General features: G+C 41.5%; 1 protein-coding gene across 1 annotated transcript in view; it reads left to right on the top strand.

Annotated features, from left to right (window-relative positions):
* The window catches only part of LOC134914642 (fibrillin-2-like), a 253,243-nt gene that overhangs the window by 210,326 nt on the left and 20,943 nt on the right, over nt 1–21,974 (top strand). Inside the window, exons 21-46 of the mRNA XM_063920063.1 lie at nt 3,114–3,251; nt 3,336–3,386; nt 3,625–3,750; nt 5,715–5,942; nt 6,975–7,100; nt 7,264–7,392; nt 7,707–7,832; nt 7,990–8,115; nt 10,326–10,448; nt 10,806–10,931; nt 11,136–11,261; nt 11,349–11,471; nt 11,968–12,090; nt 12,334–12,459; nt 12,609–12,731; nt 13,042–13,164; nt 13,341–13,502; nt 13,598–13,666; nt 13,906–14,031; nt 15,129–15,254; nt 16,632–16,781; nt 20,356–20,427; nt 20,515–20,640; nt 21,379–21,504; nt 21,615–21,740; nt 21,828–21,944. Coding sequence (XP_063776133.1) covers nt 3,114–3,251; nt 3,336–3,386; nt 3,625–3,750; nt 5,715–5,942; nt 6,975–7,100; nt 7,264–7,392; nt 7,707–7,832; nt 7,990–8,115; nt 10,326–10,448; nt 10,806–10,931; nt 11,136–11,261; nt 11,349–11,471; nt 11,968–12,090; nt 12,334–12,459; nt 12,609–12,731; nt 13,042–13,164; nt 13,341–13,502; nt 13,598–13,666; nt 13,906–14,031; nt 15,129–15,254; nt 16,632–16,781; nt 20,356–20,427; nt 20,515–20,640; nt 21,379–21,504; nt 21,615–21,740; nt 21,828–21,944 — 3,243 coding nt within the window. The remainder of the gene's footprint in view (nt 1–3,113; nt 3,252–3,335; nt 3,387–3,624; nt 3,751–5,714; nt 5,943–6,974; nt 7,101–7,263; nt 7,393–7,706; nt 7,833–7,989; nt 8,116–10,325; nt 10,449–10,805; nt 10,932–11,135; nt 11,262–11,348; nt 11,472–11,967; nt 12,091–12,333; nt 12,460–12,608; nt 12,732–13,041; nt 13,165–13,340; nt 13,503–13,597; nt 13,667–13,905; nt 14,032–15,128; nt 15,255–16,631; nt 16,782–20,355; nt 20,428–20,514; nt 20,641–21,378; nt 21,505–21,614; nt 21,741–21,827; nt 21,945–21,974) is intronic.

Genomic DNA, 21,974 nt, shown 5'->3' with positions numbered 1-21,974 from the left:
AAGTGCACAACAGAATGAATATGGAGACTGAGACTTAACTAGCGGTTCTTATTCCTGATGGTGCTCGTTTTCCACAGGCTTCCGTCACTCACGTATGTGTATCATATAAATATAAAGTGCATATAGTGAAATACCATTTTAATAGCATACATATACCTCCTGACAAGCCTAAGGACGGATTTAAGGACCAGTATCCAGTAAGACCTAACGTGTGTGTGGTGGGATGATCCGGAAATCCCCATACCATCTTCCATGCGCTTTTAGAACTGTTTAACCACAGTTCTGAGTGATCTGGTAATTAGCCTGTCTTTCTTGTGCTGCTTGAAGGGATTTGTGCAATATCTGACCCTTTTTGTATTTTAAAGATGTGTGTTGTATATGTATGCTATTAAAATGGTATTTCACTATATGCACTTTATATTTTTATGATACCCATACGTGAGTGACGGAAGCCTGTGGAAAACAAGCACCCAAGCACCATCACAAACAGGAGGCGCCTACCTCCTTCAGACGCCTTTTGCTGCATTTGAATTTTGCGGATGTGCTATCCCATCTGATGAATTATGGCCATAGTGTGCCAGTCAGCTTCACTATCATTTTCTTGAGTAATAACATTGTTTAATTGTCTTTTGATCAGTGATTTTAATATTCCATGCAAGCTAATAACTATACGGTATAAAAATTATATGTTTGTAAATATGACGGTAAGCAGTCTGTCATAATACCGACACCGGGATCCCGTCAGGGCCACCATAATGCCACCGGTATACCAGCAAGGTAGGTGTTTCCCCTCTATGGGTGTCCCCGACACCCATAGAGGGATCACCACTGAGCCTGCAGCGTGGAGAGCACAGCAAGCCCGCAGTGTGGCGAGAGCAGCCTGATGTTCGGCATCCCGTGTTAGGTTCCTGGTGCTCAGAACAGGGGAGATGTTGCGTAGTGAGTCCTGAGCACCAGAACGTGACGCTGAAACAAGGTGTGGTGTGGAAATAGCCCCTAGCACCCTACCTCCGTTGTTTTACCCGTGTGGTCAGTTCACGCCTGAGTGACTATGGTTTCTTGGGCCCACGGCAGCCGCATTTGAAGGGCGGATTATGTCTGCCCAACTCCGACGCCCCCAGGTCTTAGCGTGAGACAAGGCGTGAACAGAGACAGGATAATAACAAGGGGACCTCTGACTAAAACAACAGAAAGCTAGGGGCTACTAACTACCCTAAAACTAAATATATGTGCGGCACGCCGCCAAAGGAAAAGAACAACAAAGGAAATGCTGTCCACACGCCGACACAATACTTTTGTGTACCGGCGGTGACAGCATAAGCAGAACCCTCTGCAAAACACCAGTAACTAAATATAACAAAAGAATACTGCGGCCTAGGCCGACGGACGTGGCAAAGCCGCTACTCACGGAACCGGTACAAATGCTGGCAAACAGACAGGAATCCCCAATGTAGCCGACACAGACTCTCAGAACCGGAGGACTGGCAGAATCCCAAACGACAGACCGGTGGACACCAAGAAGCTAGATACTCGACCAGGCAAAGACTAAGCCACAGGACTTCTGAACAGGAATGCTTCACGGCAGGACACGGAATCAGACATAGGAACTGACACAGGAATCGACACAGGAACTGACATTCAGGAGCCGACACTGGAAGCAGCTAGAGAGACACTGCTAGACAGGAGCTCAGGAACTGGCAGGTACTAGCTCAGAACTCAAGAACTCTGGAACCCTGGAAATATCACCAGCATCTGTGAATTGCACTGACCCAGCATATAACAGAGAGGCCTAATTAATTATGTCGTGCAGCTGCCCTGTTGCATGACTCCAAACTGACAAGATGCACTTAGCAGACAGGTGAGGCCAACCACATGGAAACAGGCTGCAATTACCCAGACTCACCACTAACAGCAAACAATAATCTTCTAAACCAGAGCAAAGGGAAATCCTAGCCTGCAAGAGAACTATAAACATAAAATAGGAATGAACCACTACCTGTGGTTCATAACATCCCGGGAGGCGGGATCTCATACCAATCCCAATATAACAAAGGAAGATATTTCTTGTATTAAATAAAGGTTTGTTCGCAAAATGTTTGATAACATAGCTCTCTACAACATAGCAAACTTTGTTGATATGGCAGTGAAAGCTGCCATTCTCTTTGGTATAATATTGTAGCATAGAGTCTGATGGAAGGGCATTTTAGAAATGGGTACACACTGGGAAATATATCGGACATTCGAATGAACGGCTGATATATCGTGAACCGGTCATACGTTGTGTACCCCCGATATGTCTGTGAACGGCGTTGTGCAGCACAGCCTATGGCTGATACATCTGCAGATATAGTACACTGGTGCATTTGGCTGTGTGTACGGGTAGTCTACCGAATGCTGTACACTTGCTGCAGGGACTGATGTCAAATCTGGCTGGGCAATATCAAATGCCCGCCCCACTGTGACATCAAGACGACACATCAAGCACCCGATTGGTAAGTGTATATGCTTACCTGAATCAGCCGCTCTGTTGGCAAGATGGCAGATACGCTGTCAAATCGACTACGTGTGTATAATACAGAGATGGGTGGTCTCACTGTTTTACCAACTGTATCTAATTTGCAAATTTATGTCAAAGTGTGTACCATTTAGTATAAAATAATTTCAGTTTAAATAAAGTATAACCCAACCTGAGAAAATAGCGATAAGAGAATATACAGTATGCAATATATACACATGCAATATATACAAGTTTATTGTATAAAGTGCAAATGCTAAAGTCATTGGGGAGCATTCAATTGTTTTTGTGTGCCTGATCTACCATCTAAAGAGATGCAATTCAAAGGTTTGTTTTTTTTCCTTGTTGCGCTGATTACCCCTATGGCTAATGGGAGTCTAATTGGAATGACAATTGTATTGCTCCATTTTGCGCCCCCTAGTGGTAGCCGCAGGGGAAAACAATTGAATCCCCCCTGTGAGCGCTAATTTCTGTATGACTAATAATTTATTACTAAGCCTGTGCACTAGTATAGCGCCATTACTGGGTGCTGCAGTCAGTGTTGAAATGATACTATGATATATTCTTTACTGACAAACATCTTCTCTGTGCAATGCAGACAGCATGAAAGGAACTTGTTGGTTAAACATCCAAGATGGCCGATGTGAGGTGAACATCAATGGAGCCACTCTGAAGTCTGAATGCTGTGCAACTTTAGGAGCTGCATGGGGAAGCCCTTGCGAGCGCTGCGAGATTGGTAAAGGACCCAAATAATAACGTGACTATAAGTGTGAGATGTCATTATTTCACTTCTAAACAGATGTACCTCAACTTTATTTAGATTCAGCATGTCCTAGAGGTTACTCCAGGAAGAAAGGCGTTGCATGTGAAGGTAAAGTATAATTTTTTTTTAAAGTAGAAAGTTTTCATAAAACTAATTTCAAACTCTGTACAGCCTACTAACTTAGAATTAGTCTGGCCCTAGAACATGTCCAAATGGGTACATGCACTTCCTTATAGTAATTACGACACACATATCTAATGATATTGCCACATCTAACCTGTGACTGCATTGAATGTCACATGTCTATGTCTTTATACCATTCTCCTATATACCTGTCACTTTCCAGATGTCAATGAGTGTGAGGTCTTCCCTGGAGTATGTCCCAATGGACGCTGTGTGAATACTGCTGGGTCTTTCAAATGCGAGTGTCCAGAAGGCCTGACTCTGGATGGAACTGGCAGAAACTGTGTTGGTAAGAAGTAGACGGACATTTCAAATCATGTAATAGTTGGAACCAGTGGTGATATTGCGTTTTATCACTTAAACCTCTGTCTTTGACATAAATGGTAGCTAGAAAATGAGGCAAGACAAAATTAGCATGGGAGCGCTTAATTCATTTAATAATAAACTGTGATAGAAATCACAAACATATAAAACCAGCGATAAAAAAATATCATAATAACATTTGGAAACATCTTAACTCCTTTCCTCCCGGGTTTAGTTCATATGAAGCAAGTGCTTGAAATCCAGTAGAGTATATTAAAAAGGATTCAGCTGTCAGCCAATGTTCCTTACAGGGGTGTAGTATGATATGCTGGCTGTCGGGGTCCCGGCGCATAGCATACCGGCTCTGGAATCCCGACCGGCGGCATACCGACATCATGGCGAGTGCAAATGAGCTCCTTGCGGGCACGGTGGTGCGCTATGTGCGCCACGCTATCTATTCTCCCTCCAGGGGGTCTTGGACCCCCAAGAGGGAGAAACGGTGTTGGCATGCCAGCTGTCGGGATTCTGGCACCGGTATGCTGTGCGCCAAGACCCCGACAGCCGGCAAACTGAAGACCACCCCCTTACAGAATATATAGCACTTATAGCTAAAAAGTAGTCAGCTAAATAAACAATGGAGCCTGTAATGTCATTATAGCATGCTCACTTCCAGTATTATGAATGGGTAGTATGAACGGTGTGGCAGAGGGAGAACGCTGTATTTTGTCCAAATGTAGCTTCTCCGGATAGACAGAAAAATGCCTTGTCCGTTATTAACCACGGAGGGAGTGTGAACAGGGTGCACCAGGTAACCTCTAAGTTTTACCTTGCTCGACCTCCTGCGGCTATTAATGTCTTGGGATTTCCGCAAAATGCTTTCCCAGCCGTCAGATGTGGAGGGAGCGGGGGCAAGTAGCTCCGTTTGTCATAGGTGCTGGCCGGCGTGTAGTGCTAGTGGCTCCAAGCTGGCTGCTGCTGCTGGATGAAATTTCACTCAACCTAAGTGAATGCTGTAGAAGGAGTTTAGGGTCCGGATAGATCTATATGGGAGCTATATAAACATGTGTATAAGCTTGTTCATGCATTCTTGAGGGACATGGGCTGATAATTTACATTTTAAGACCTTATTATTATAGAGTTACTGTAGCTGGAGGGAAGGTAGTCTTGGGTGAAGAGATAAGGTATACTTGGCTTTGAGGGTCCCTTTGAAGGCTGGGTGAGTATCTTACAAGGAAAAGGAGGGAATATCAGAGGTTGGGAGCTGCATGAGCGTAATGCTGGATTTGGCTATGGGAGAAGGTGGTCATGGAGTAGGACAGACAGGTGGCAGTCCTTGGTAAGGTAAAAGGGACGATCTCAATAACTGTAGTACTTTCCATATTAAATAAAGTTCATTATTCCTTGCATAACTAACTTACATGAAGTCTTTGGTTAGTTTTGTGCTTTTACATACTTTGAAAATGAATGACAAAGTAATTATACAATACAGTACACTACAATAGGCCTGTTTCTCATATAGCAGTTAATTTATACGAATATGATAAAACAATCAGACAATTAGAACACTCTAGAGATGTATTTGCTCCTTGTATATAAGGCACACTAAGTAAATTGAAGCACTGATCCCTCCTCACCCTGTGTATCTAGGCAGACTTGTGACCAATTTATATGTTCTGATTAAATGTAATGTATGTTAGTAAATAGGGAATTATTGTTTAAATTAGAAGCCCATACCTAGACCATTCAATTGCTCATTTAAAGGTAAAAAAAAATTTGTAAATGACTAAGATGGATACGCGAGCAGGGCCTTCTTTACCTTTGTCTTATGTCTGTATCTACTTCATCAACCTCACCTGAACTTGTTCCCCTTATATATGCAAGTTATAGCTCTGCCTGGCACCTTACAAATATGACTGTGATGCTCACAGTACGGTTTCTCTCCCTCTTCAGATATACGTGTTGAGCAGTGCTACATGAAATGGGATGAGGATGAATGCACAGCTCCTTTGCCTGGGAAATACAGAATTGATATGTGCTGCTGCTCTGTGGGTGCTGCCTGGGGCGTTGACTGTGAGGAGTGCCCTAAACCTGGGAGTGAGGAATATAAGACCACCTGTCCAAGAGGTCCGGGCTTTGCTAACAGAGGCGATATTCTTTCTGGTCGGCCGTTCTACAAAGGTATTGTCCACTATTCAGGTACCAAATGTGGCCTTTGTACTTTGTGCTTCAACCTTTGGTCTTAACAGCACTGTGGATTGGTGCAGATGTAGGCCAAACTTCTTTTTTTGTTATTAAAAATTAGTTGCTGAAAATCTGTGCTTTACTGATATTTAGTTGCATGCAGTGAAAAATCTCCAAACATAATAAAGAAATGTTATAAATGTACCTTAATATCTTTTATGTACTGTACCCACTCTAAAACTTGTTCATTTTTAAAATAAACTGACCTAAACTTTTAATCCCAAATGCAACCTCATAGCCCCATCACCGATGATATCATCAGATACCTGGCTCTGTATTAGTCCAATACAGTCATAAAGCTTGAGGGTGCTTTGTATGTCTGACTAAGCACATCCAAAGTCTCACATCCCATTGCATGCATATTCATTTCAATGGGATCCAGGATGGTCGAGATCCCGGCTATCGAATTACCGACACCGTAATTCCGACACTGATCTCAGTGCTGCGTGGGGCAGATATAGGCTGCGGGGGGAGGGTTAAACTTAGGCTGCGGAAAGAGGGAGTTAGGTTTAGGCTGCGGATAGGGTTAGGCACCACTAGAGAAGGGCTAGAGGTAGGCTGTGGGGCGATGAGGGTAATGTTTAGGCTTCAGTAAGGGAGGGTTAGGAGGTTAGGAGGTGAGGGGCAGCATGCTTCCCTGCCCCTGTCGGAATTCTTAACAACGGGATGCCACAGACGGTATTCTGACCACGGGTATCCCACCCACCAGCATTTCAGCCTCAACTCGAACCTATCAACATAGTAGCACTTGAATATTTTTTTTTTACATAAGGGATTTATGTGCTGCAGTATTTCAGCATCAATAACAATAATGGTCACAGGGAATGAGAGTTCTTATGTGCTAATAAAGGTCCATAACACCGTCCTAGATGTTTCTATCTCTTCAGATATCTTTTCTTCCTACATACAGTTTGAGCTTTCATCTGCTACATTGCTATCCCTACTCATACTATGTTTTCTCCCTAATAGATGTGAATGAATGTAAAGTGTTCAACAGCTTGTGTAGTCATGGAACATGCCGAAACAGCATCGGAAGCTTCAGGTGCATCTGTGACAGCGGTTTTGCTCTGGATGCTGAGGAAAGGAACTGTACAGGTAAAGAGTACTTGTGAAGTGTAATAAGAGGCCATATGGGCATCCAAAATGATCATTTAGCATTAAAATATGACACAGATAGAATGGATAAAACTTAGAACCTCAGTAATCTGTCAGTGGAGTCTTTCAAATGCATTTACCATGATTCTTTGAACTATTACAGATATAGATGAATGCAGAATTTCTCCTGACCTATGTGGACATGGGACGTGCGTCAATACTCCTGGGAGCTTCGAGTGTGAATGTTTTGATGGTTACGAGAGTGGCTTCATGATGATGAAGAACTGCATGGGTAACTATAAATATGTTACTATATACAGTATATCAATCAACTAGTATCTAACACAAACCCTTGGTTTTCTTTTCTGAGTGTATTTAGCAATTTAAGATACATACACAAGTTGTTATACAAGAATATACTGTATTAGAAAGATATTGTACTTATTCAGCTTTCAGTGGCAAATTTTACTTATTATACAGTTTTATATAAGAAGTTACCTCAAGTGCTTTCAGTATTTTTATTTTATTTAGAAGATTAGTTTGTTTAGCTGATGTCACTTCTAGCTGCCTTTCCTTGTGACTGATCTCATCTTCTCTTTGGTGCAGATATTGATGAGTGTGAGAGAGACCCACTGCTGTGTAGAGGAGGCACCTGTATTAACACTGACGGCAGCTTTGAATGTATATGTCCTCTTGGTCATGAGCTGACTACGGAAGGCAACGCCTGTGTGGGTATGACACAGCTCAATATATATTGTACAACAAAGAGAATCCATATAGGCCAATGTGCTGAATGACGGAATACTTTGGCAAGATTATATTTTTATGAAAGCTTTAATTATGATGCCATATTTATTGATACAAATGACAACACATGTCTTTTCACCAGATATTAATGAGTGTTCGTTGAGCGACAACCTCTGCAGGAACGGGCGGTGTGTTAACATGATTGGAACTTACCAGTGTTCTTGTGATTCTGGCTTCAAGCCTACTCCTGATCGGCAGGGCTGCATAGGTGAGTCATTTGCTGCTGTCATGGTGTCTTATTGAATCTGCATTTCACAAAAGAGATCTTGCAGACCATTTTTATTCCAGTCAGCAAGATTTCATTCTATAAAGGTTACGTAGATATAGCAGGATTCCCTTCTAATGAGCTAAGGGAAGTACCTTGTAAAAATTCCAAGAAACACCCTGGGAGGAAGGTCAGATGCAGAGTATTTGAAACCGAATAAATGTTCTTTTTATATTCTTTAGGCATAAAAACAGCCTCACTGTGTATCACATGTTTTCCCCTGAACTCAGTAATGAGCCCCACACTTTAGAGCTTACATATGTGTCATAGGATCCTTGTTAGCATTTGTTACTCGGATAGCCCCTCTAGGGATTCTTCCACATCTGATTTATATACCCTGAGCCCAATGCCAACTTAATCGCATCCATCTCTTTTGTGTCTGACTATTTGTAGGCTGCTGCAGAACATCTCATTTGACTTATTATAAAAAAAAAAAAAAAAAACATTTTATTCCATCATAATAGACTAGATCCCAACATCCAAGGAGTGCAGGTCGGGAACACCGCCTCTAAAATTGCTCTATTTGCTGATGACACCTTATTGACAGCTGAAGATCTCCTTTCTCCTTGCCCAATCTTTACAGTCTTATGCATCGTTATAGCATGCTGTCGGTTATAAAATAACTACTGTAAGTTAGAGGCCATGCTTCGCCATCTCTCAGGATGCCGACTCCTTTAGTCTTAAACCAATTCAGGTAGCAAGACAAAGACATAAAATATCTTAGGGATATATCTGTCGTCACTTTATGACCTGTTATGCCAGAAAGCACTTTTTGGAATCTTCAAGTGGCTCTGGCTTCTTAGAATTAGCTAATTATTTTGTAGCTGGCTAGTTTATATCTTTTTCAGACCCTATTGGTGGCAGTCCCTATCTCCGTCCTGCACAAAGTCCAACAGTCTCTTGTCCACTTCATTTGGAGCAGTTGACCCCTAAGACTCTCCTCCAATATTCTTAAGAAGCCCATCCCCAGGGGAGGATGAGGTCTTCCTGATGTTGCATTATACTATCTAGCTGCACATTTTCCCCAGATTACCTCTTCCCACTCTTCATTGAGGACATCCTGTTTAGATATTGAGTCTAACTTTATAAACTACCCAGATCTGTCCTTCTAATGGGGTTCATATGAGAAGCACAGACTTTTCTCTATAAGGCAAAGGTCTGGGCCCCCTGGCTCTCATTTGGTGATGTCTCTCTGCCCCAACTTCCTGCTGACTAATCTGTCAATTTGACCCATATGCAATGAGACATTATAGCTTCCCTTCTACTGCTGCTTTTTACCATGGCACACCCAACCGATGTACTATTTCCTTTTGTACTCCTTCCTTAGAGTAAGCCTGTTTCTTTTTCCTGCTAACCTTGTTTTCCCCACCACTTCCAGCCCGACCCCACCACCACGCACATGTAGGATACATAGGAATTTATGTTATGCATGTTTGGTTTCTATGTACTATTTCCTGTACGTGATCCTGCTGTAAAATCACTCATGGACCATATTTATATTATACACTTGTTCTTTGTATCCAACCAAAATATGGAATTACAAAAAAAAACACACAAAAAAAACCACCACATTTTACAACTGTGACTCATTTAAGTTGATTAAACACAAACCATGAGGAGTGTCCATGCAGCCTCTGAATGTCCAGTTTACATCAGTTTGGAGCAGAGGTGAAAGTACAGCCTATTTGTGCTCTCGCAAAGCTTACTGAGTGCATGACATGTCTCCAGTTGGCCTAGTCATCTCCCTATTTGCTAAGATTAAAACCTCAGTATTCTGTGTACGGGATGTATGTGCTATTATTATTTATTATTATTTATTACCAGTTATTTATATAGCGCACACATATTCTGCAGCGCTTTACAGAGAATACTTGGCCATTCACATCAGTCGCTGCCCCAGTGGAGCTTACAATCTATATTCCCTACCACATGTATTTATACACACACACATTCACAATAGAGTTAATTTTGTAGGGAGCCAATTAACCTACCAGTATATTTTTGGATTGTGGGAGGAAACCGGAGTACCCGGAGGAAACCCACGCAAGTACGGGGAGAATATACAAACTCCACACAGTTAGAGCCATGCCTATTGATCTGTTATATGTAAGTGACTAGCCTTAATCCAGGTTTACTGTTTCTCTATAATGCAGATATTGATGAGTGCACAATCATGAATGGAGGATGCGACACCCAGTGCACTAACTCAGAAGGCAGCTATGAATGCAGCTGTAGTGAGGGGTATGCGCTTATGCCAGACCAGCGATCCTGTGCAGGTAAGAATTATAACAGACCACGCATTATTGGGGGTTCCTGAATGACATGATTGAAGCTTGCAAAATAACATTTTGGAATATGATCTTTTATCAGGTATTTACATGGGGTCTTTGCTAAGGATTCAAAAAGATTTGTGCTCTATGAACAGCTTTTCATAAACTTTGTCCAATGGATGTACCATTCTGCCATCTAGTGGCCAGTTAGATGTTTGGATTTTTTGGGATGCATTACTCAGAAAACAATATTAGTATCTGCCTCTGCCATTGAGGTTATATGAAATACAAGCAGTTTTTTTCTTTATAGTACTTACTGATTTTAGACAATGTGAGATTACCATATGTCATTTACACCTCCAGATATTGATGAATGTGAGGACAACCCAGACATCTGTGACGGAGGACAATGTACAAATATCCCTGGAGAATATCGCTGCTTGTGCTTCGATGGCTTCATGGCCTCTCTAGATATGAAGACATGTATAGGTAAGATGGTCTTTCCCAAACATCTATCATTGTACTGAATTGCCAGTAGTTTATTTCTGCTGCCTTGTATAATGTCACTTATTCACCGTACCATGCCTTGGAACTGTGAAGCCTGCAGAAAGACATGTCTCGTTCTTTAATATATTTCTATTATGTTATAGTTTATTGTCCTCATTATTACTATCTCCTGTTCCTTTGTTTTAGATGTCAATGAGTGTGACCTGAACCCCCACATCTGCCTACATGGGGAGTGTGAGAACACCAAAGGCTCCTTCATCTGCCACTGTCAGTTGGGTTACTTTGTGAAGAAGGGTAATACAGGATGCACAGGTAAATCCGGAACTCAGTAGCTGTGTCTTGCCCACTACTGCTTACTGCTGTGTACACCTTTTTTACATCACTTTTTTACTTTGATAGATATCGATGAATGTGAAGTAGGGGCACATAACTGTGATGTCCATGCATCCTGCGTTAATGTTCCTGGAAGTTTTAAATGCAAATGCCGAACTGGCTGGGTCGGAGATGGACTGAAATGTGTTGGTAAGTGAAACTGTTTGGTTCTGCTACATGACACAATACTCAGATAACAACACTTGTGAATAAGGTTATGTGAGTTAATAGCACTAGTGCGGAAAAATGACAGAAAGCATTAGTTCCATTTTACTTTACAGCTAGGGGTGTTCATTATGAACTTAGCACCCTAACAAATGAGTACTAAGAATTTCCCATTTATTGGTTCTGCTTTGTGGACATCATTCATTCGTTCATTCACTCATTCATTCATGGTATATGGCAGATTCATTTTGCAATGGAGTGTGAAGCAAGTTGCTGTTTGGTTCTCAAATGTAAATAAAATTCCCTATTAGCTGCGTAAAAGTTTAATCACTGCAATCTATTTAGCCTGTTGGTACACACGTGAACTAAATCTGGCAGTGCAATTAAATACTGTTTTGCTGTTTACATTAAGTTTCACCTTAATTTCTTGCCAACTGTTCTAGTGCAACCATTAACCTCTCTACCTTATGTAATTTCTTAGATCTTGATGAGTGCTCCACTGAAGACCATAACTGCAATGTGAACGCTAATTGTGTTAACACCCCTGGCTCATACCGGTGCACATGTAATGAGGGATTCAATGGGGATGGCTTTACTTGCTCAGGTACAGTAATGGATTTTTAAATAAGAGATATTCACTAAGAGTAAAAATGTCTCTTAGATGTTGAGTGCTGGACTGGAGTGATTAAATCCATGCCGCTATATGGATTCACACCTTTCACTACTGAATAACCATAGATGATTCCCAATATATTTAGCCCAGCTACAATATCTCCTCCATGCCTCCAGTTATCATTTTGCTATTGTCTGAATTTATATGTTCATTCCTTTTTACCATTTCTCTTAGATGTTGATGAGTGCGCAGACAATGTTAACCTTTGTGAGAATGGTCACTGCTTAAACGCCCCCGGAGGTTACCGCTGCGAATGTGAGATGGGATTTACTCCTACAGAAGACAGCAAGGCTTGTCAAGGTGTGTGGTGCTCACACAGATCTTAGATATGATGATTGGCTACCAATTAAATATAATCCTGCAAAGTGTATAAATTTATATAGGAAATGTCATTTACTTTCTCCTTTATCTGTAAATTGACATGGTTCTCTGGGAAACCTACCTTTCAGATATCGATGAATGTACGTTCCAGAATATCTGTGTCTTTGGAACTTGCCAGAATCTGCCTGGAATGTTCCGCTGTGTCTGTGATGATGGCTATGAGCTGGATAGAAGTGGAGGAAACTGCACTGGTGAGATAATAAAACCATAAATACAAATATCAACTATTATAAAGAGGTTGTTCGGTGGATTGGGACGAGAAGAAGTAAACAATAAAAATGATTGGTGCATTTTAATAGTTTATTTATAATCATAAATGTCCATTTTATTATAACCACATGTTCATCTCATACACACCAAAATACTCCTGCGATCATAACCTGTGAATGGTAATATGGGTAGAAGGATCCATTGGTAGGATAATGAATGTATGGAGTAGCTCATGGAACATTGACAAGTATTTATTAACATTAGGTTTATTTCTATGTCTTTGTTCCCCAGATGTAAACGAGTGTGCAGACCCAGTGAACTGTATCAATGGGCTGTGTGTTAACACACCAGGAAGCTATTTGTGTAACTGCCCGCAGGACTTTGAGCTGAATCCTACTGGCGTGGGCTGTGTTGGTAAGTGAAAGTACTCAATCAAAGGGATCGTTTAATAATGGGATACTATGGATTCCTCAACTGAACATCTCTCTCTCTCTCTCTCTCTCTCTCTCTCTCTCTCTCTCTCTCTCTCTTTCTCTCTCTCTCTCTCTCTCTCTCCCTCTCTCTCTTTCTCGCTCTCACTCAATGTGCAGATACACGAGTTGGGAACTGCTACTTGGAAACTCTGACAAGAGGAGATGCTGGCCTTGCTTGTAGCGCTGAGATTGGAGTTGGCGTTACAAGGGCATCCTGCTGCTGCTCTTTGGGACGTGCTTGGGGCAACCCCTGTGAAAGCTGCCCCCTGGCCAACTCCAGTAAGTTGGGATATAGCTTTATGTTGGTATCTACATCTTTAGAAAGATCAATTGATAATGGTGGGACTAATACATCTCTCTGTCTTGTTTTTCAGCCGAATATAAGACCCTGTGTCCGGGAGGAGAGGGATTCAGACCAAACCCCATAACAGTTATATTAGAAGGTATTGCCTATTTTGCTGCTGCGTGTGCATGACAGTCCCTAAAAGCTGGTGCGACGCATGCATTACACAGTGTGTACAATGACTACAACAAATCAGCCTCTTATTGATCCGTCTAGCTTTGTGCATAGTTGTTGCATACAGTACAGTATCATTCCCCACATTTTGCATATTTCTGTTAGGCGACATCAAACACTTCCTTAGCCTTACAGAATACATTTCTTTTTGTTTTCTACTGAAAGATATTGATGAGTGCCAGGAACTACCCGGTCTCTGCCAAGGTGGAAACTGTGTGAACACCTTTGGGAGTTTCCAATGTGAGTGCCCCCTTGGCTACTATCTGAATGAGGACACCCGCATCTGTGAAGGTAAATACACAACTATTTCTTAGTGGCTGCATATTATGTTAAGCAGTGATGGCAAATAAACAAAACTATTCGATTTGTGTAAATCAGTATTATTTAGATGATAGATAGATAGATAGATAGATAGATAGATAGATAGATAGATAGATAGATAGATAGATAGATAGATAGATAGATAGATACTGTAGATAGATAGATAGATAGATAGATAGATAGATAGATAGATAGATAGATAGATAGATAGATAGATAGATAGATACTGTAGATAGATAGATAGATAGATACTGTAGATAGATAGATAGATAGATAGATAGATAGATAGATAGATAGATAGATAGATAGATAGATAGATAGATAGATAGATATTTGTAATAGATAGGTAGTTGTACTGGCTGAGACAACTTTAAAAGCCACAATTGTAATGTTACAGTTTAGCTCAAAGTTATATATGTGTTATATATAACAGATAAACTTTTGTTAGTATGTTACTGCTCAGCCAGATCAAGTTAAACCAAATACAGAATGCATACAGTAGCGTTTGAGTTTCTAGCATTTATATCATACAGAAAACCTTATTATGCCTACTGCAATGACGTTTGGAGTGATAAGCGTCAGAACTCGCCCTCCGGCAAAAGATACTGCTACGGGAGCACTTGCCTTAATGTAATCTACTGAAAAAAGCATTCACGAAATGTTTCTGAGAACAGATTATAGAGCAGTCTGTACTGGGAAGAGACAAAGGAAAGCTTGGAGTGTACAATGGACAGGCAATTTATGGCCAAGGAGCTGCGGGACAAACTTAGCTTCAAGGTCTAATACACGATCAGGCAGCAGAAGAGCAGCACAAGTTATAAGAGTAATCCATTGCAATGATATTTACAGTATTCCTATCTTCAGAGATTTATCTCTGCACATTAAGGATGGGTCTAGTGCTGTATTTAGGAATGGCAGAGCCTAGGGCAAGAAGCTCATAAGTACAGGGAAGTAAAAGTAAAATATAGAATATTATTTATACATATACTGCAGTTTTTACATTTGCCCTGGCGATTTCACATTGTGAAACTCTGAATGCAATTAACACTTACTCTGTTTATTTCCAGATATTGATGAATGTTCTGCTCACATTGGCATCTGTGGTCCTGGTACTTGCTATAATACATTAGGGAACTACACCTGTGTTTGCCCACCAGAGTATATGCAAATCAACGGAGGAAACAACTGCATGGGTATGTATGGGCCATTGCCCCATCCCGACTGCTGCCTATATCTGTGGGCCTGAGTCAGTGCCGCACAGATTGATGATACTCATGGAATTGAGAGACGTTTTGCTGCTGCGTGTGCATGACAGTCCCTAAAAGCTGGTGCGACGCATGCATTACACAGTGTGTACACTCAGAGCTGCAGTAGTGATTGAGCTGCTCGGTATTAGAGGTGTCTTGAATAAAAGCTGAGCGTTCCTGGGCAGTGACTGGGAGCTAAACAGATGCACAGAGATGGTCCATCTGATTGTAGGGTCTTGGGCATATAGCTGTGTTTGGGTACTCAGATGCTTCATGGCTCACATAGGAGGCCATGCTCAGATGGTAAATCTGCACATGCCACAGGGCTAGTGTAAGTTTTGATGGTGCAAGGAATGATGGTGTCTAATGACGCACCACGTGGTATTACAACTTCTGTAGATGCTCAAAGTGGCGTCTCACTCCTGCAGATTCATACACACAGATGTACACCAGGGAAGAGATTTGTAGCACCATTTGCATGAAGTCTCAGACGACAACCTCCTGTGAAAAAAGATACCGCTGCACCTATGTCCACCTCTAAATCAGGCCCTTTATTTGTTACCTAGTCTACTATACTTAAGTTATGTGACAGTTTATGTGGGTGATTTAGAGGTTGACGTAAGTGCATTTGTGTTGCGTTATGTTTGCTGTATATGGCACGTGCACAACTAGAGCTGGAATTTTGCACGGCGCAGTTCTAAAATTTGCAGCCCCTTGTTATTTGAGGAAGTCAGGGGTGTTCACAAATGCAGTATAGTAAGAGCATACAGACACAAATAAAGCACATCAGCACTACCATACAATCAGCAGTACAATACCATGAGCAAGGAACGCAGTCATTGGGCCTGATTCAGGTGTGGCTGGAGGAGGCATCGCTGCTGCTAACGGTTGCGGTCACCAGCCCTCCCCACCCCCAAATGGCAATCACTGACAGTCTGCAGCCATAGTGCATGCAACGACACAGGACCCATACTGAACATGCGTGGTACGGGTATGGCACATATGGTAACGAACATCTTTGCGCTATGTGCTGCAGATACAACGGGATCTGAATCAGGCCCATTAAGTTGACATTAATAATGTGGACACAGAAACACATCAGCAATACAATATAATCTGCTCTGTGCAAAACATATATATATATACCTCGCACATATATGCCATAAATAACATAGAAAGGACTTGTATGGTTGTGGCTATTATTACGCTGGCCTTTTTCAAGGTCTGTATAAGTTGGAGCATAGTAAATAGCCAACAAGAAAGCCGTCTTTGGAAGCTGAGATCTTTCCAAGCTCTGATTTGTCACCTTCCGTTTCTCTGCAGACATGAGGAAGAGCGTGTGTTATCGCAACTACAATGACACATGTGAGAATGAACTATCAATCAACATGACAAAGAAAATGTGTTGCTGCTCTTACAACATTGGCAAAGCTTGGAACAAGCCGTGTGAGCCATGTCCCGTGACGGCTAGCCGTAAGTATTCCATAAAAATGTATATTCCCAAGTGCTCCCTTTTATAGGGTGCAGTGTAGCCATCTTGTGCTGCAATGTATGAGGTAATACAATACTGAACTGGCTGGGTTAGTGTTAAAAAGACATGTATTTCACATTCAGAGGCAAAAAAGCAGTATTGACAGAAAAACATTAAAAAATAAAGTAATAAACACTGTATTTCATTCATTTATCTGACTATTATTTTATTTATTACCAGTTATTTATATAGTGCACACATATTCCATAGCACTTTACAGAGAATATTTTGCCATTCACATCAGTCCCTGCCCCAGTGGAGCTTACAATCTATATTCCCTACCAGTGCATAGAATCCACTCAATGAGGAGGTACCATTCCGATATATGGTGCTATAGAAAAAATTAGATTGCCAGCATGGCTCTGTTTTTATTTCACTTAAAATCCAGATACGTAGACGTTGTTATGGGTTCCAGTCAAAATGTCGACACCATAATGTAGACATTTTCATGTAACTATAACATTAATTGATGACATGTTGACATCCACAATATCAACACTAACATGATGTTGACATTTCCAAAATATCGACAGTCACAATGTTGAAACATGCAGTTTGGGTAAGGCTACAATTAGGGTAGACTGTGGCTAGGGTTAGGTTGCATTTTGGCTTTTAGGCCAACATATCAGTGTCGACATTCATATTTTTTCGACATTTTGAAATGTCAACATGTCAGTCTAGTTATTGTCAATGTCAACATAACATCTGATGACATTCTGTACATTATGACATCATGGTGCTGAAGTAATGAAAGTGGACCTTCTGCATGTTTACAATTATACCATATCATATGACCGGAGTTACTCTTAAATGAATGTGGATATCGTTCTAAATATCAAAATGTCTTGTTTAGTCACCTAGACCACTATTACAGAGCAATAGATCTTTAAACTGGGTACACACTGGGCGATATATTGGCCATTCAATGGTTGGCCGGGCTTGTTGGTGGGTGTATTCTAGTAATATGTCAGTGAACGATGTTGTTCACAGACATATCGTATGGGCTATGCAGCACAGCCAATGGGCGATATATCTACAGATACATTGGTAACGTTGGGCATACATGTTACAATTATCTGGCTGATCCACCCGATATCAGCGTCCAGATAATTGCAGCTTGTATGTGGCTGACAGATCCGAAAATATCAATCGGTCGGGCATGCTGGATCAATATTTTCAAGTGTGTGGTCTGCTGCATTGGGCAGTGTATGCCCTACTGTGGCCGACCCACAGACATTTCCCTGTTCCTTCACATGGGCACGGAAGGGGATGTCTCCTTCCCCGGGACAGAGAGCCGATGTCACATGACATACACGGTGACACTTATTCCCGTATATGTCCCGGATATCGGCAGAGTCAGATAATAAGGGAGGCAGTCAATTTACCGCCTGTTGGAGAATCGGCTATCAGGGTACCAACGCCTGAATCCTGACACCTGGTGAAATACCGGTGGACAGAATCCTGACCGCCAGCTTGAATCCCCACTTGGGTGGTGGTACGCCACCACCCGCCAACAGGCCCAAAGCATGGTGTGCGCAGCGAGCCCACGAACGGACAAGCTGTTCTCGTCACTAGTAGCCTGGCAGTCGGATCCCGGCATCGGGATGACTGTCAGTCTGACAGACCCTGACTTCTCCAGTGGCATCCCCGCTCCATGGCTGAATCACATCACTATAATGAGTGCGATTCATGAAGGAAAGGAAAGCCCAGCTTTCCACTTCTCCATGGAGTTCAAGTTGAACCTGAACATCAGTGCGCAGATGGCAGAAAAGCTCTATGCTTCCCAGCTCTCTTTCCGGCACCCATGCTGGCTCCGCCCCAATCCTCCAAGCAACCCCTCTTGGGAGGTCAGTTGGTAGCGCATACGCGGACAGACCCACCGACTGACTCCGCGCACCGAAGATGGGACTGCCTGGAGAAGACATCACCGCTGAACCGGAACGCATCGCCGGAGAGGTGAGTATACATGAATTTCTACTTATTACAGCTATATATTGCATCGAACCGATGCGATGTATAGTGATAAGTAGCAATTCATTTTTAGTGTTTTACATGAATAGACCCTTATGTCTCCTAGTTATGCAGCACTGAGTGATTTGCCTGGGTGTCCTTTTAGCTGGCCCCTGTCTAGCTGGTAGGAGCTAGCCCCAGTATATATTAGTTTCTGCTGAAGATGGTTTATCATCATGTATGGCAGGGTGAGAGTGTTCCCAATTTCCAATAACCACCATGCCTCCAGGCACAAAGCATTACAAGCATCAGTCAAGGCAACTATTTGTTTATATATTTCTCACTTTACTATTATATCCAACACACCATCATTCTAAACCTTAACTGGTATGTCCTACAAATATAGACAATCTGTTTGTTACTGTATTTAGAATTATGCTTTTATGCAATATTCTATGTAATGATTACCTACTTGATTAATTGCTGACATTTTCTACAGGCCTTGCCATTGGCTAAGGGTAATCCATTCACATGTCTCACAGTGATAGTCTGCGGAGCTTGTTAGTGTTGTGTACTGTAACATTTATAGTGTGAGTGATAGTCTGAAGAGATTGTTAGTGTTGTGTACTGTAACATTTATAGTGTGTGATAGTCTGAAGAGCTTGTTAGTGTTGTGTACTGTAACATTTATAGTGTGTGATAGTCTGAAGAGCTTGTTAGTGTTGTGTACTGTAACATTTATAGTATGAGTGATAGTCTGAGGAGCTTGTTAGTGTTGTATACTGTAACATTTATAGTGTGAGTGATAGTCTGAAGAGCTTGGTAGTGTTGTGTACTGTAACATTTGCACTGTGAGTGATAGTCTGAAGAGCTTGTTAGTGTTGTGTACTGTAACATTTATAGTGTGAGTGATAGTCTGAAGAGCTTGTTAGTGTTGTGTACTGTAACATTTACAGTGTGAGTGATAGTCTGAAGAGCTTGTTAGTGTTGTGTACTGTAACATTTATAGTGTGAGTGATAGTCTGAAGAGCTTGTTAGTGTTGTGTACTGTAACATTTATAGTATGAGTGATAGTCTGAAGAGCTTGTTAGTGTTGTGTAGTGTAACATTTATAGTGTGAGTGATAGTCTGAAGAGCTTGTTAGTGTTGTGTAGTGTAACATTTATAGTATGAGTGATAGTCTGAAGAGCTTGTTAGTGTTGTGTAGTGTAACATTTACAGTGTGAGTGATAGTCTGAAGAGCTTGTTAGTGTTGTGTAGTGTAACATTTACAGTGTGAGTGATAGTCTGAAGAGTTTGTTAGTGTTGTGTACTGTAACATTAATAGTGTGAGTGATAGTCTGAAGAGTTTGTTAGTGTTGTGTACTGTAACATTAATAGTGTGAGTAATAGTCTGAAGAGCTTGTTAGTGTTGTGTACTGTAACATTTACAGTGTGAGTGATAGTCTGAAGAGCTTGTTAGTGTTGTGTACTGTAACATTTATAGTGTGAGTGATAGTCTGAAGAGCTTTTTAGTGTTGTGTACTGTAACATTTATAGTGTGAATACCTTTTTATTTCCATCTAGCTGAATACCAAATTCTCTGTGGAAATCAAGCACCTGGTTTTATTATTGACATCCGAACTGGCAAGCCTATGGGTAAGAAAACTGTATTTTCTGAAATTATATTTATGTCTTTTGGTGGTAGAGTAGCAACTGATCTACAGATTTGTCTTGATTGCACAGATATTGATGAATGCAGTGAAATCCCAGCCATTTGCACCAATGGAGTCTGCATCAACCAGATTGGAAGCTTCCGTTGTGAATGTCCAATGGGATTCAGCTACAACAACATTCTCCTCATCTGTGAAGGTTTGCTAGCTCACTACTGTTTTTATTAGCAAAAATACATAGTAAACACCAGAGAACATTATTCTTCTTTTAAAGGAAAACCCATACTCCTGTTTGACTGTTAGGAGTTTTTTATTTATCTAATTGGAATTTGTTCTCTTTACATATGCTTCCATGTATAATCCACTACTGTTGTATTGTTGTGTAATATCTCTGTCAAAAGGTGGGTACACTGTCACACTATGCGATGTGCTCTATGAGCGACGTCGCCTAGTGTGTTCCCTTCCATGCCGAGGCGGTCATCGGCAGTGTGTATACACTGAGCGATATACAAACGATATCGCTCAGTGACATCACGCCAGAGTCAGGCCGTGCATGCAGTCTTTGGATAACAGTCCAAACTGAGCTGCATGCGCGGCCGACAGCGAGGGTCGTTAACGACCCACGGGCAGCACATTGCTCGTCATTCAGCAGCCTACATACTAGTCGATATCGTAAACTGCGTCACTTAGGAAGGGCAAAATGAGCGACGTTGTTTACTTTATCGGTAAGTGTGTACCCACCTTAAGCTGCATGAGTCAAAAATGATTGTTAATAAAAATAAAACATATATACTGTGTATATATATATGTATATATATATATATGTATATATATATATATATATATATCCTTAAAGATGAACAAATTTGCACTGACATACATTAACACACAAATTCTGCTGAGATCTCTTCATTTCTGTGTGTTATTATGTTGGCAGACATTGATGAGTGCAGCAGCGGAGAGAACCTGTGCCAGATTAATGCTGACTGTATTAATATCCCGGGCTCATATCGCTGCGAATGCTCCAGTGGATACAAGCTGTCTCCAAGCGGTGCCTGTGTTGGTAAGTACACATCTATGAATACCTTTGTTATTAATGTTTGATGATACCATATCAGCTGGACCTGTCCAGTGTTGGATGTACATTTATCCTTCTTGTGGTGATGTCTGTAGGCCGTAATGAATGCAATGAGATCCCCAATGTCTGCAGCCATGGAACATGTATGGACACAACCGGAAGCTACATCTGCATCTGCCACAATGGGTTCAAAGCAAGTGGAGACCAAACCATGTGCATGGGTAAGTGACTGCCCTTCTCTGCCTATAGGAAATGATGCACTGCCTAGATATCGCTCATACTAACTGCGTGTTACTGCTGTCTGTTAGATATCGATGAGTGCGATCGTCAGCCTTGTGGCAATGGTACCTGCAAGAACACTGTTGGATCATATAACTGTCTCTGCTTCCCTGGCTTCGAACTCACCCACAACAATGATTGCATGGGTAAGACAACGGTGGCACAATATGTAATAT

Source organism: Pseudophryne corroboree, chromosome 1 (genome assembly GCF_028390025.1).
Source record: "Pseudophryne corroboree isolate aPseCor3 chromosome 1, aPseCor3.hap2, whole genome shotgun sequence".
NCBI classification, from domain to species: Eukaryota; Metazoa; Chordata; class Amphibia; order Anura; family Myobatrachidae; genus Pseudophryne; species Pseudophryne corroboree.
This window is presented reverse-complemented; position numbering and strand designations above follow the sequence as displayed.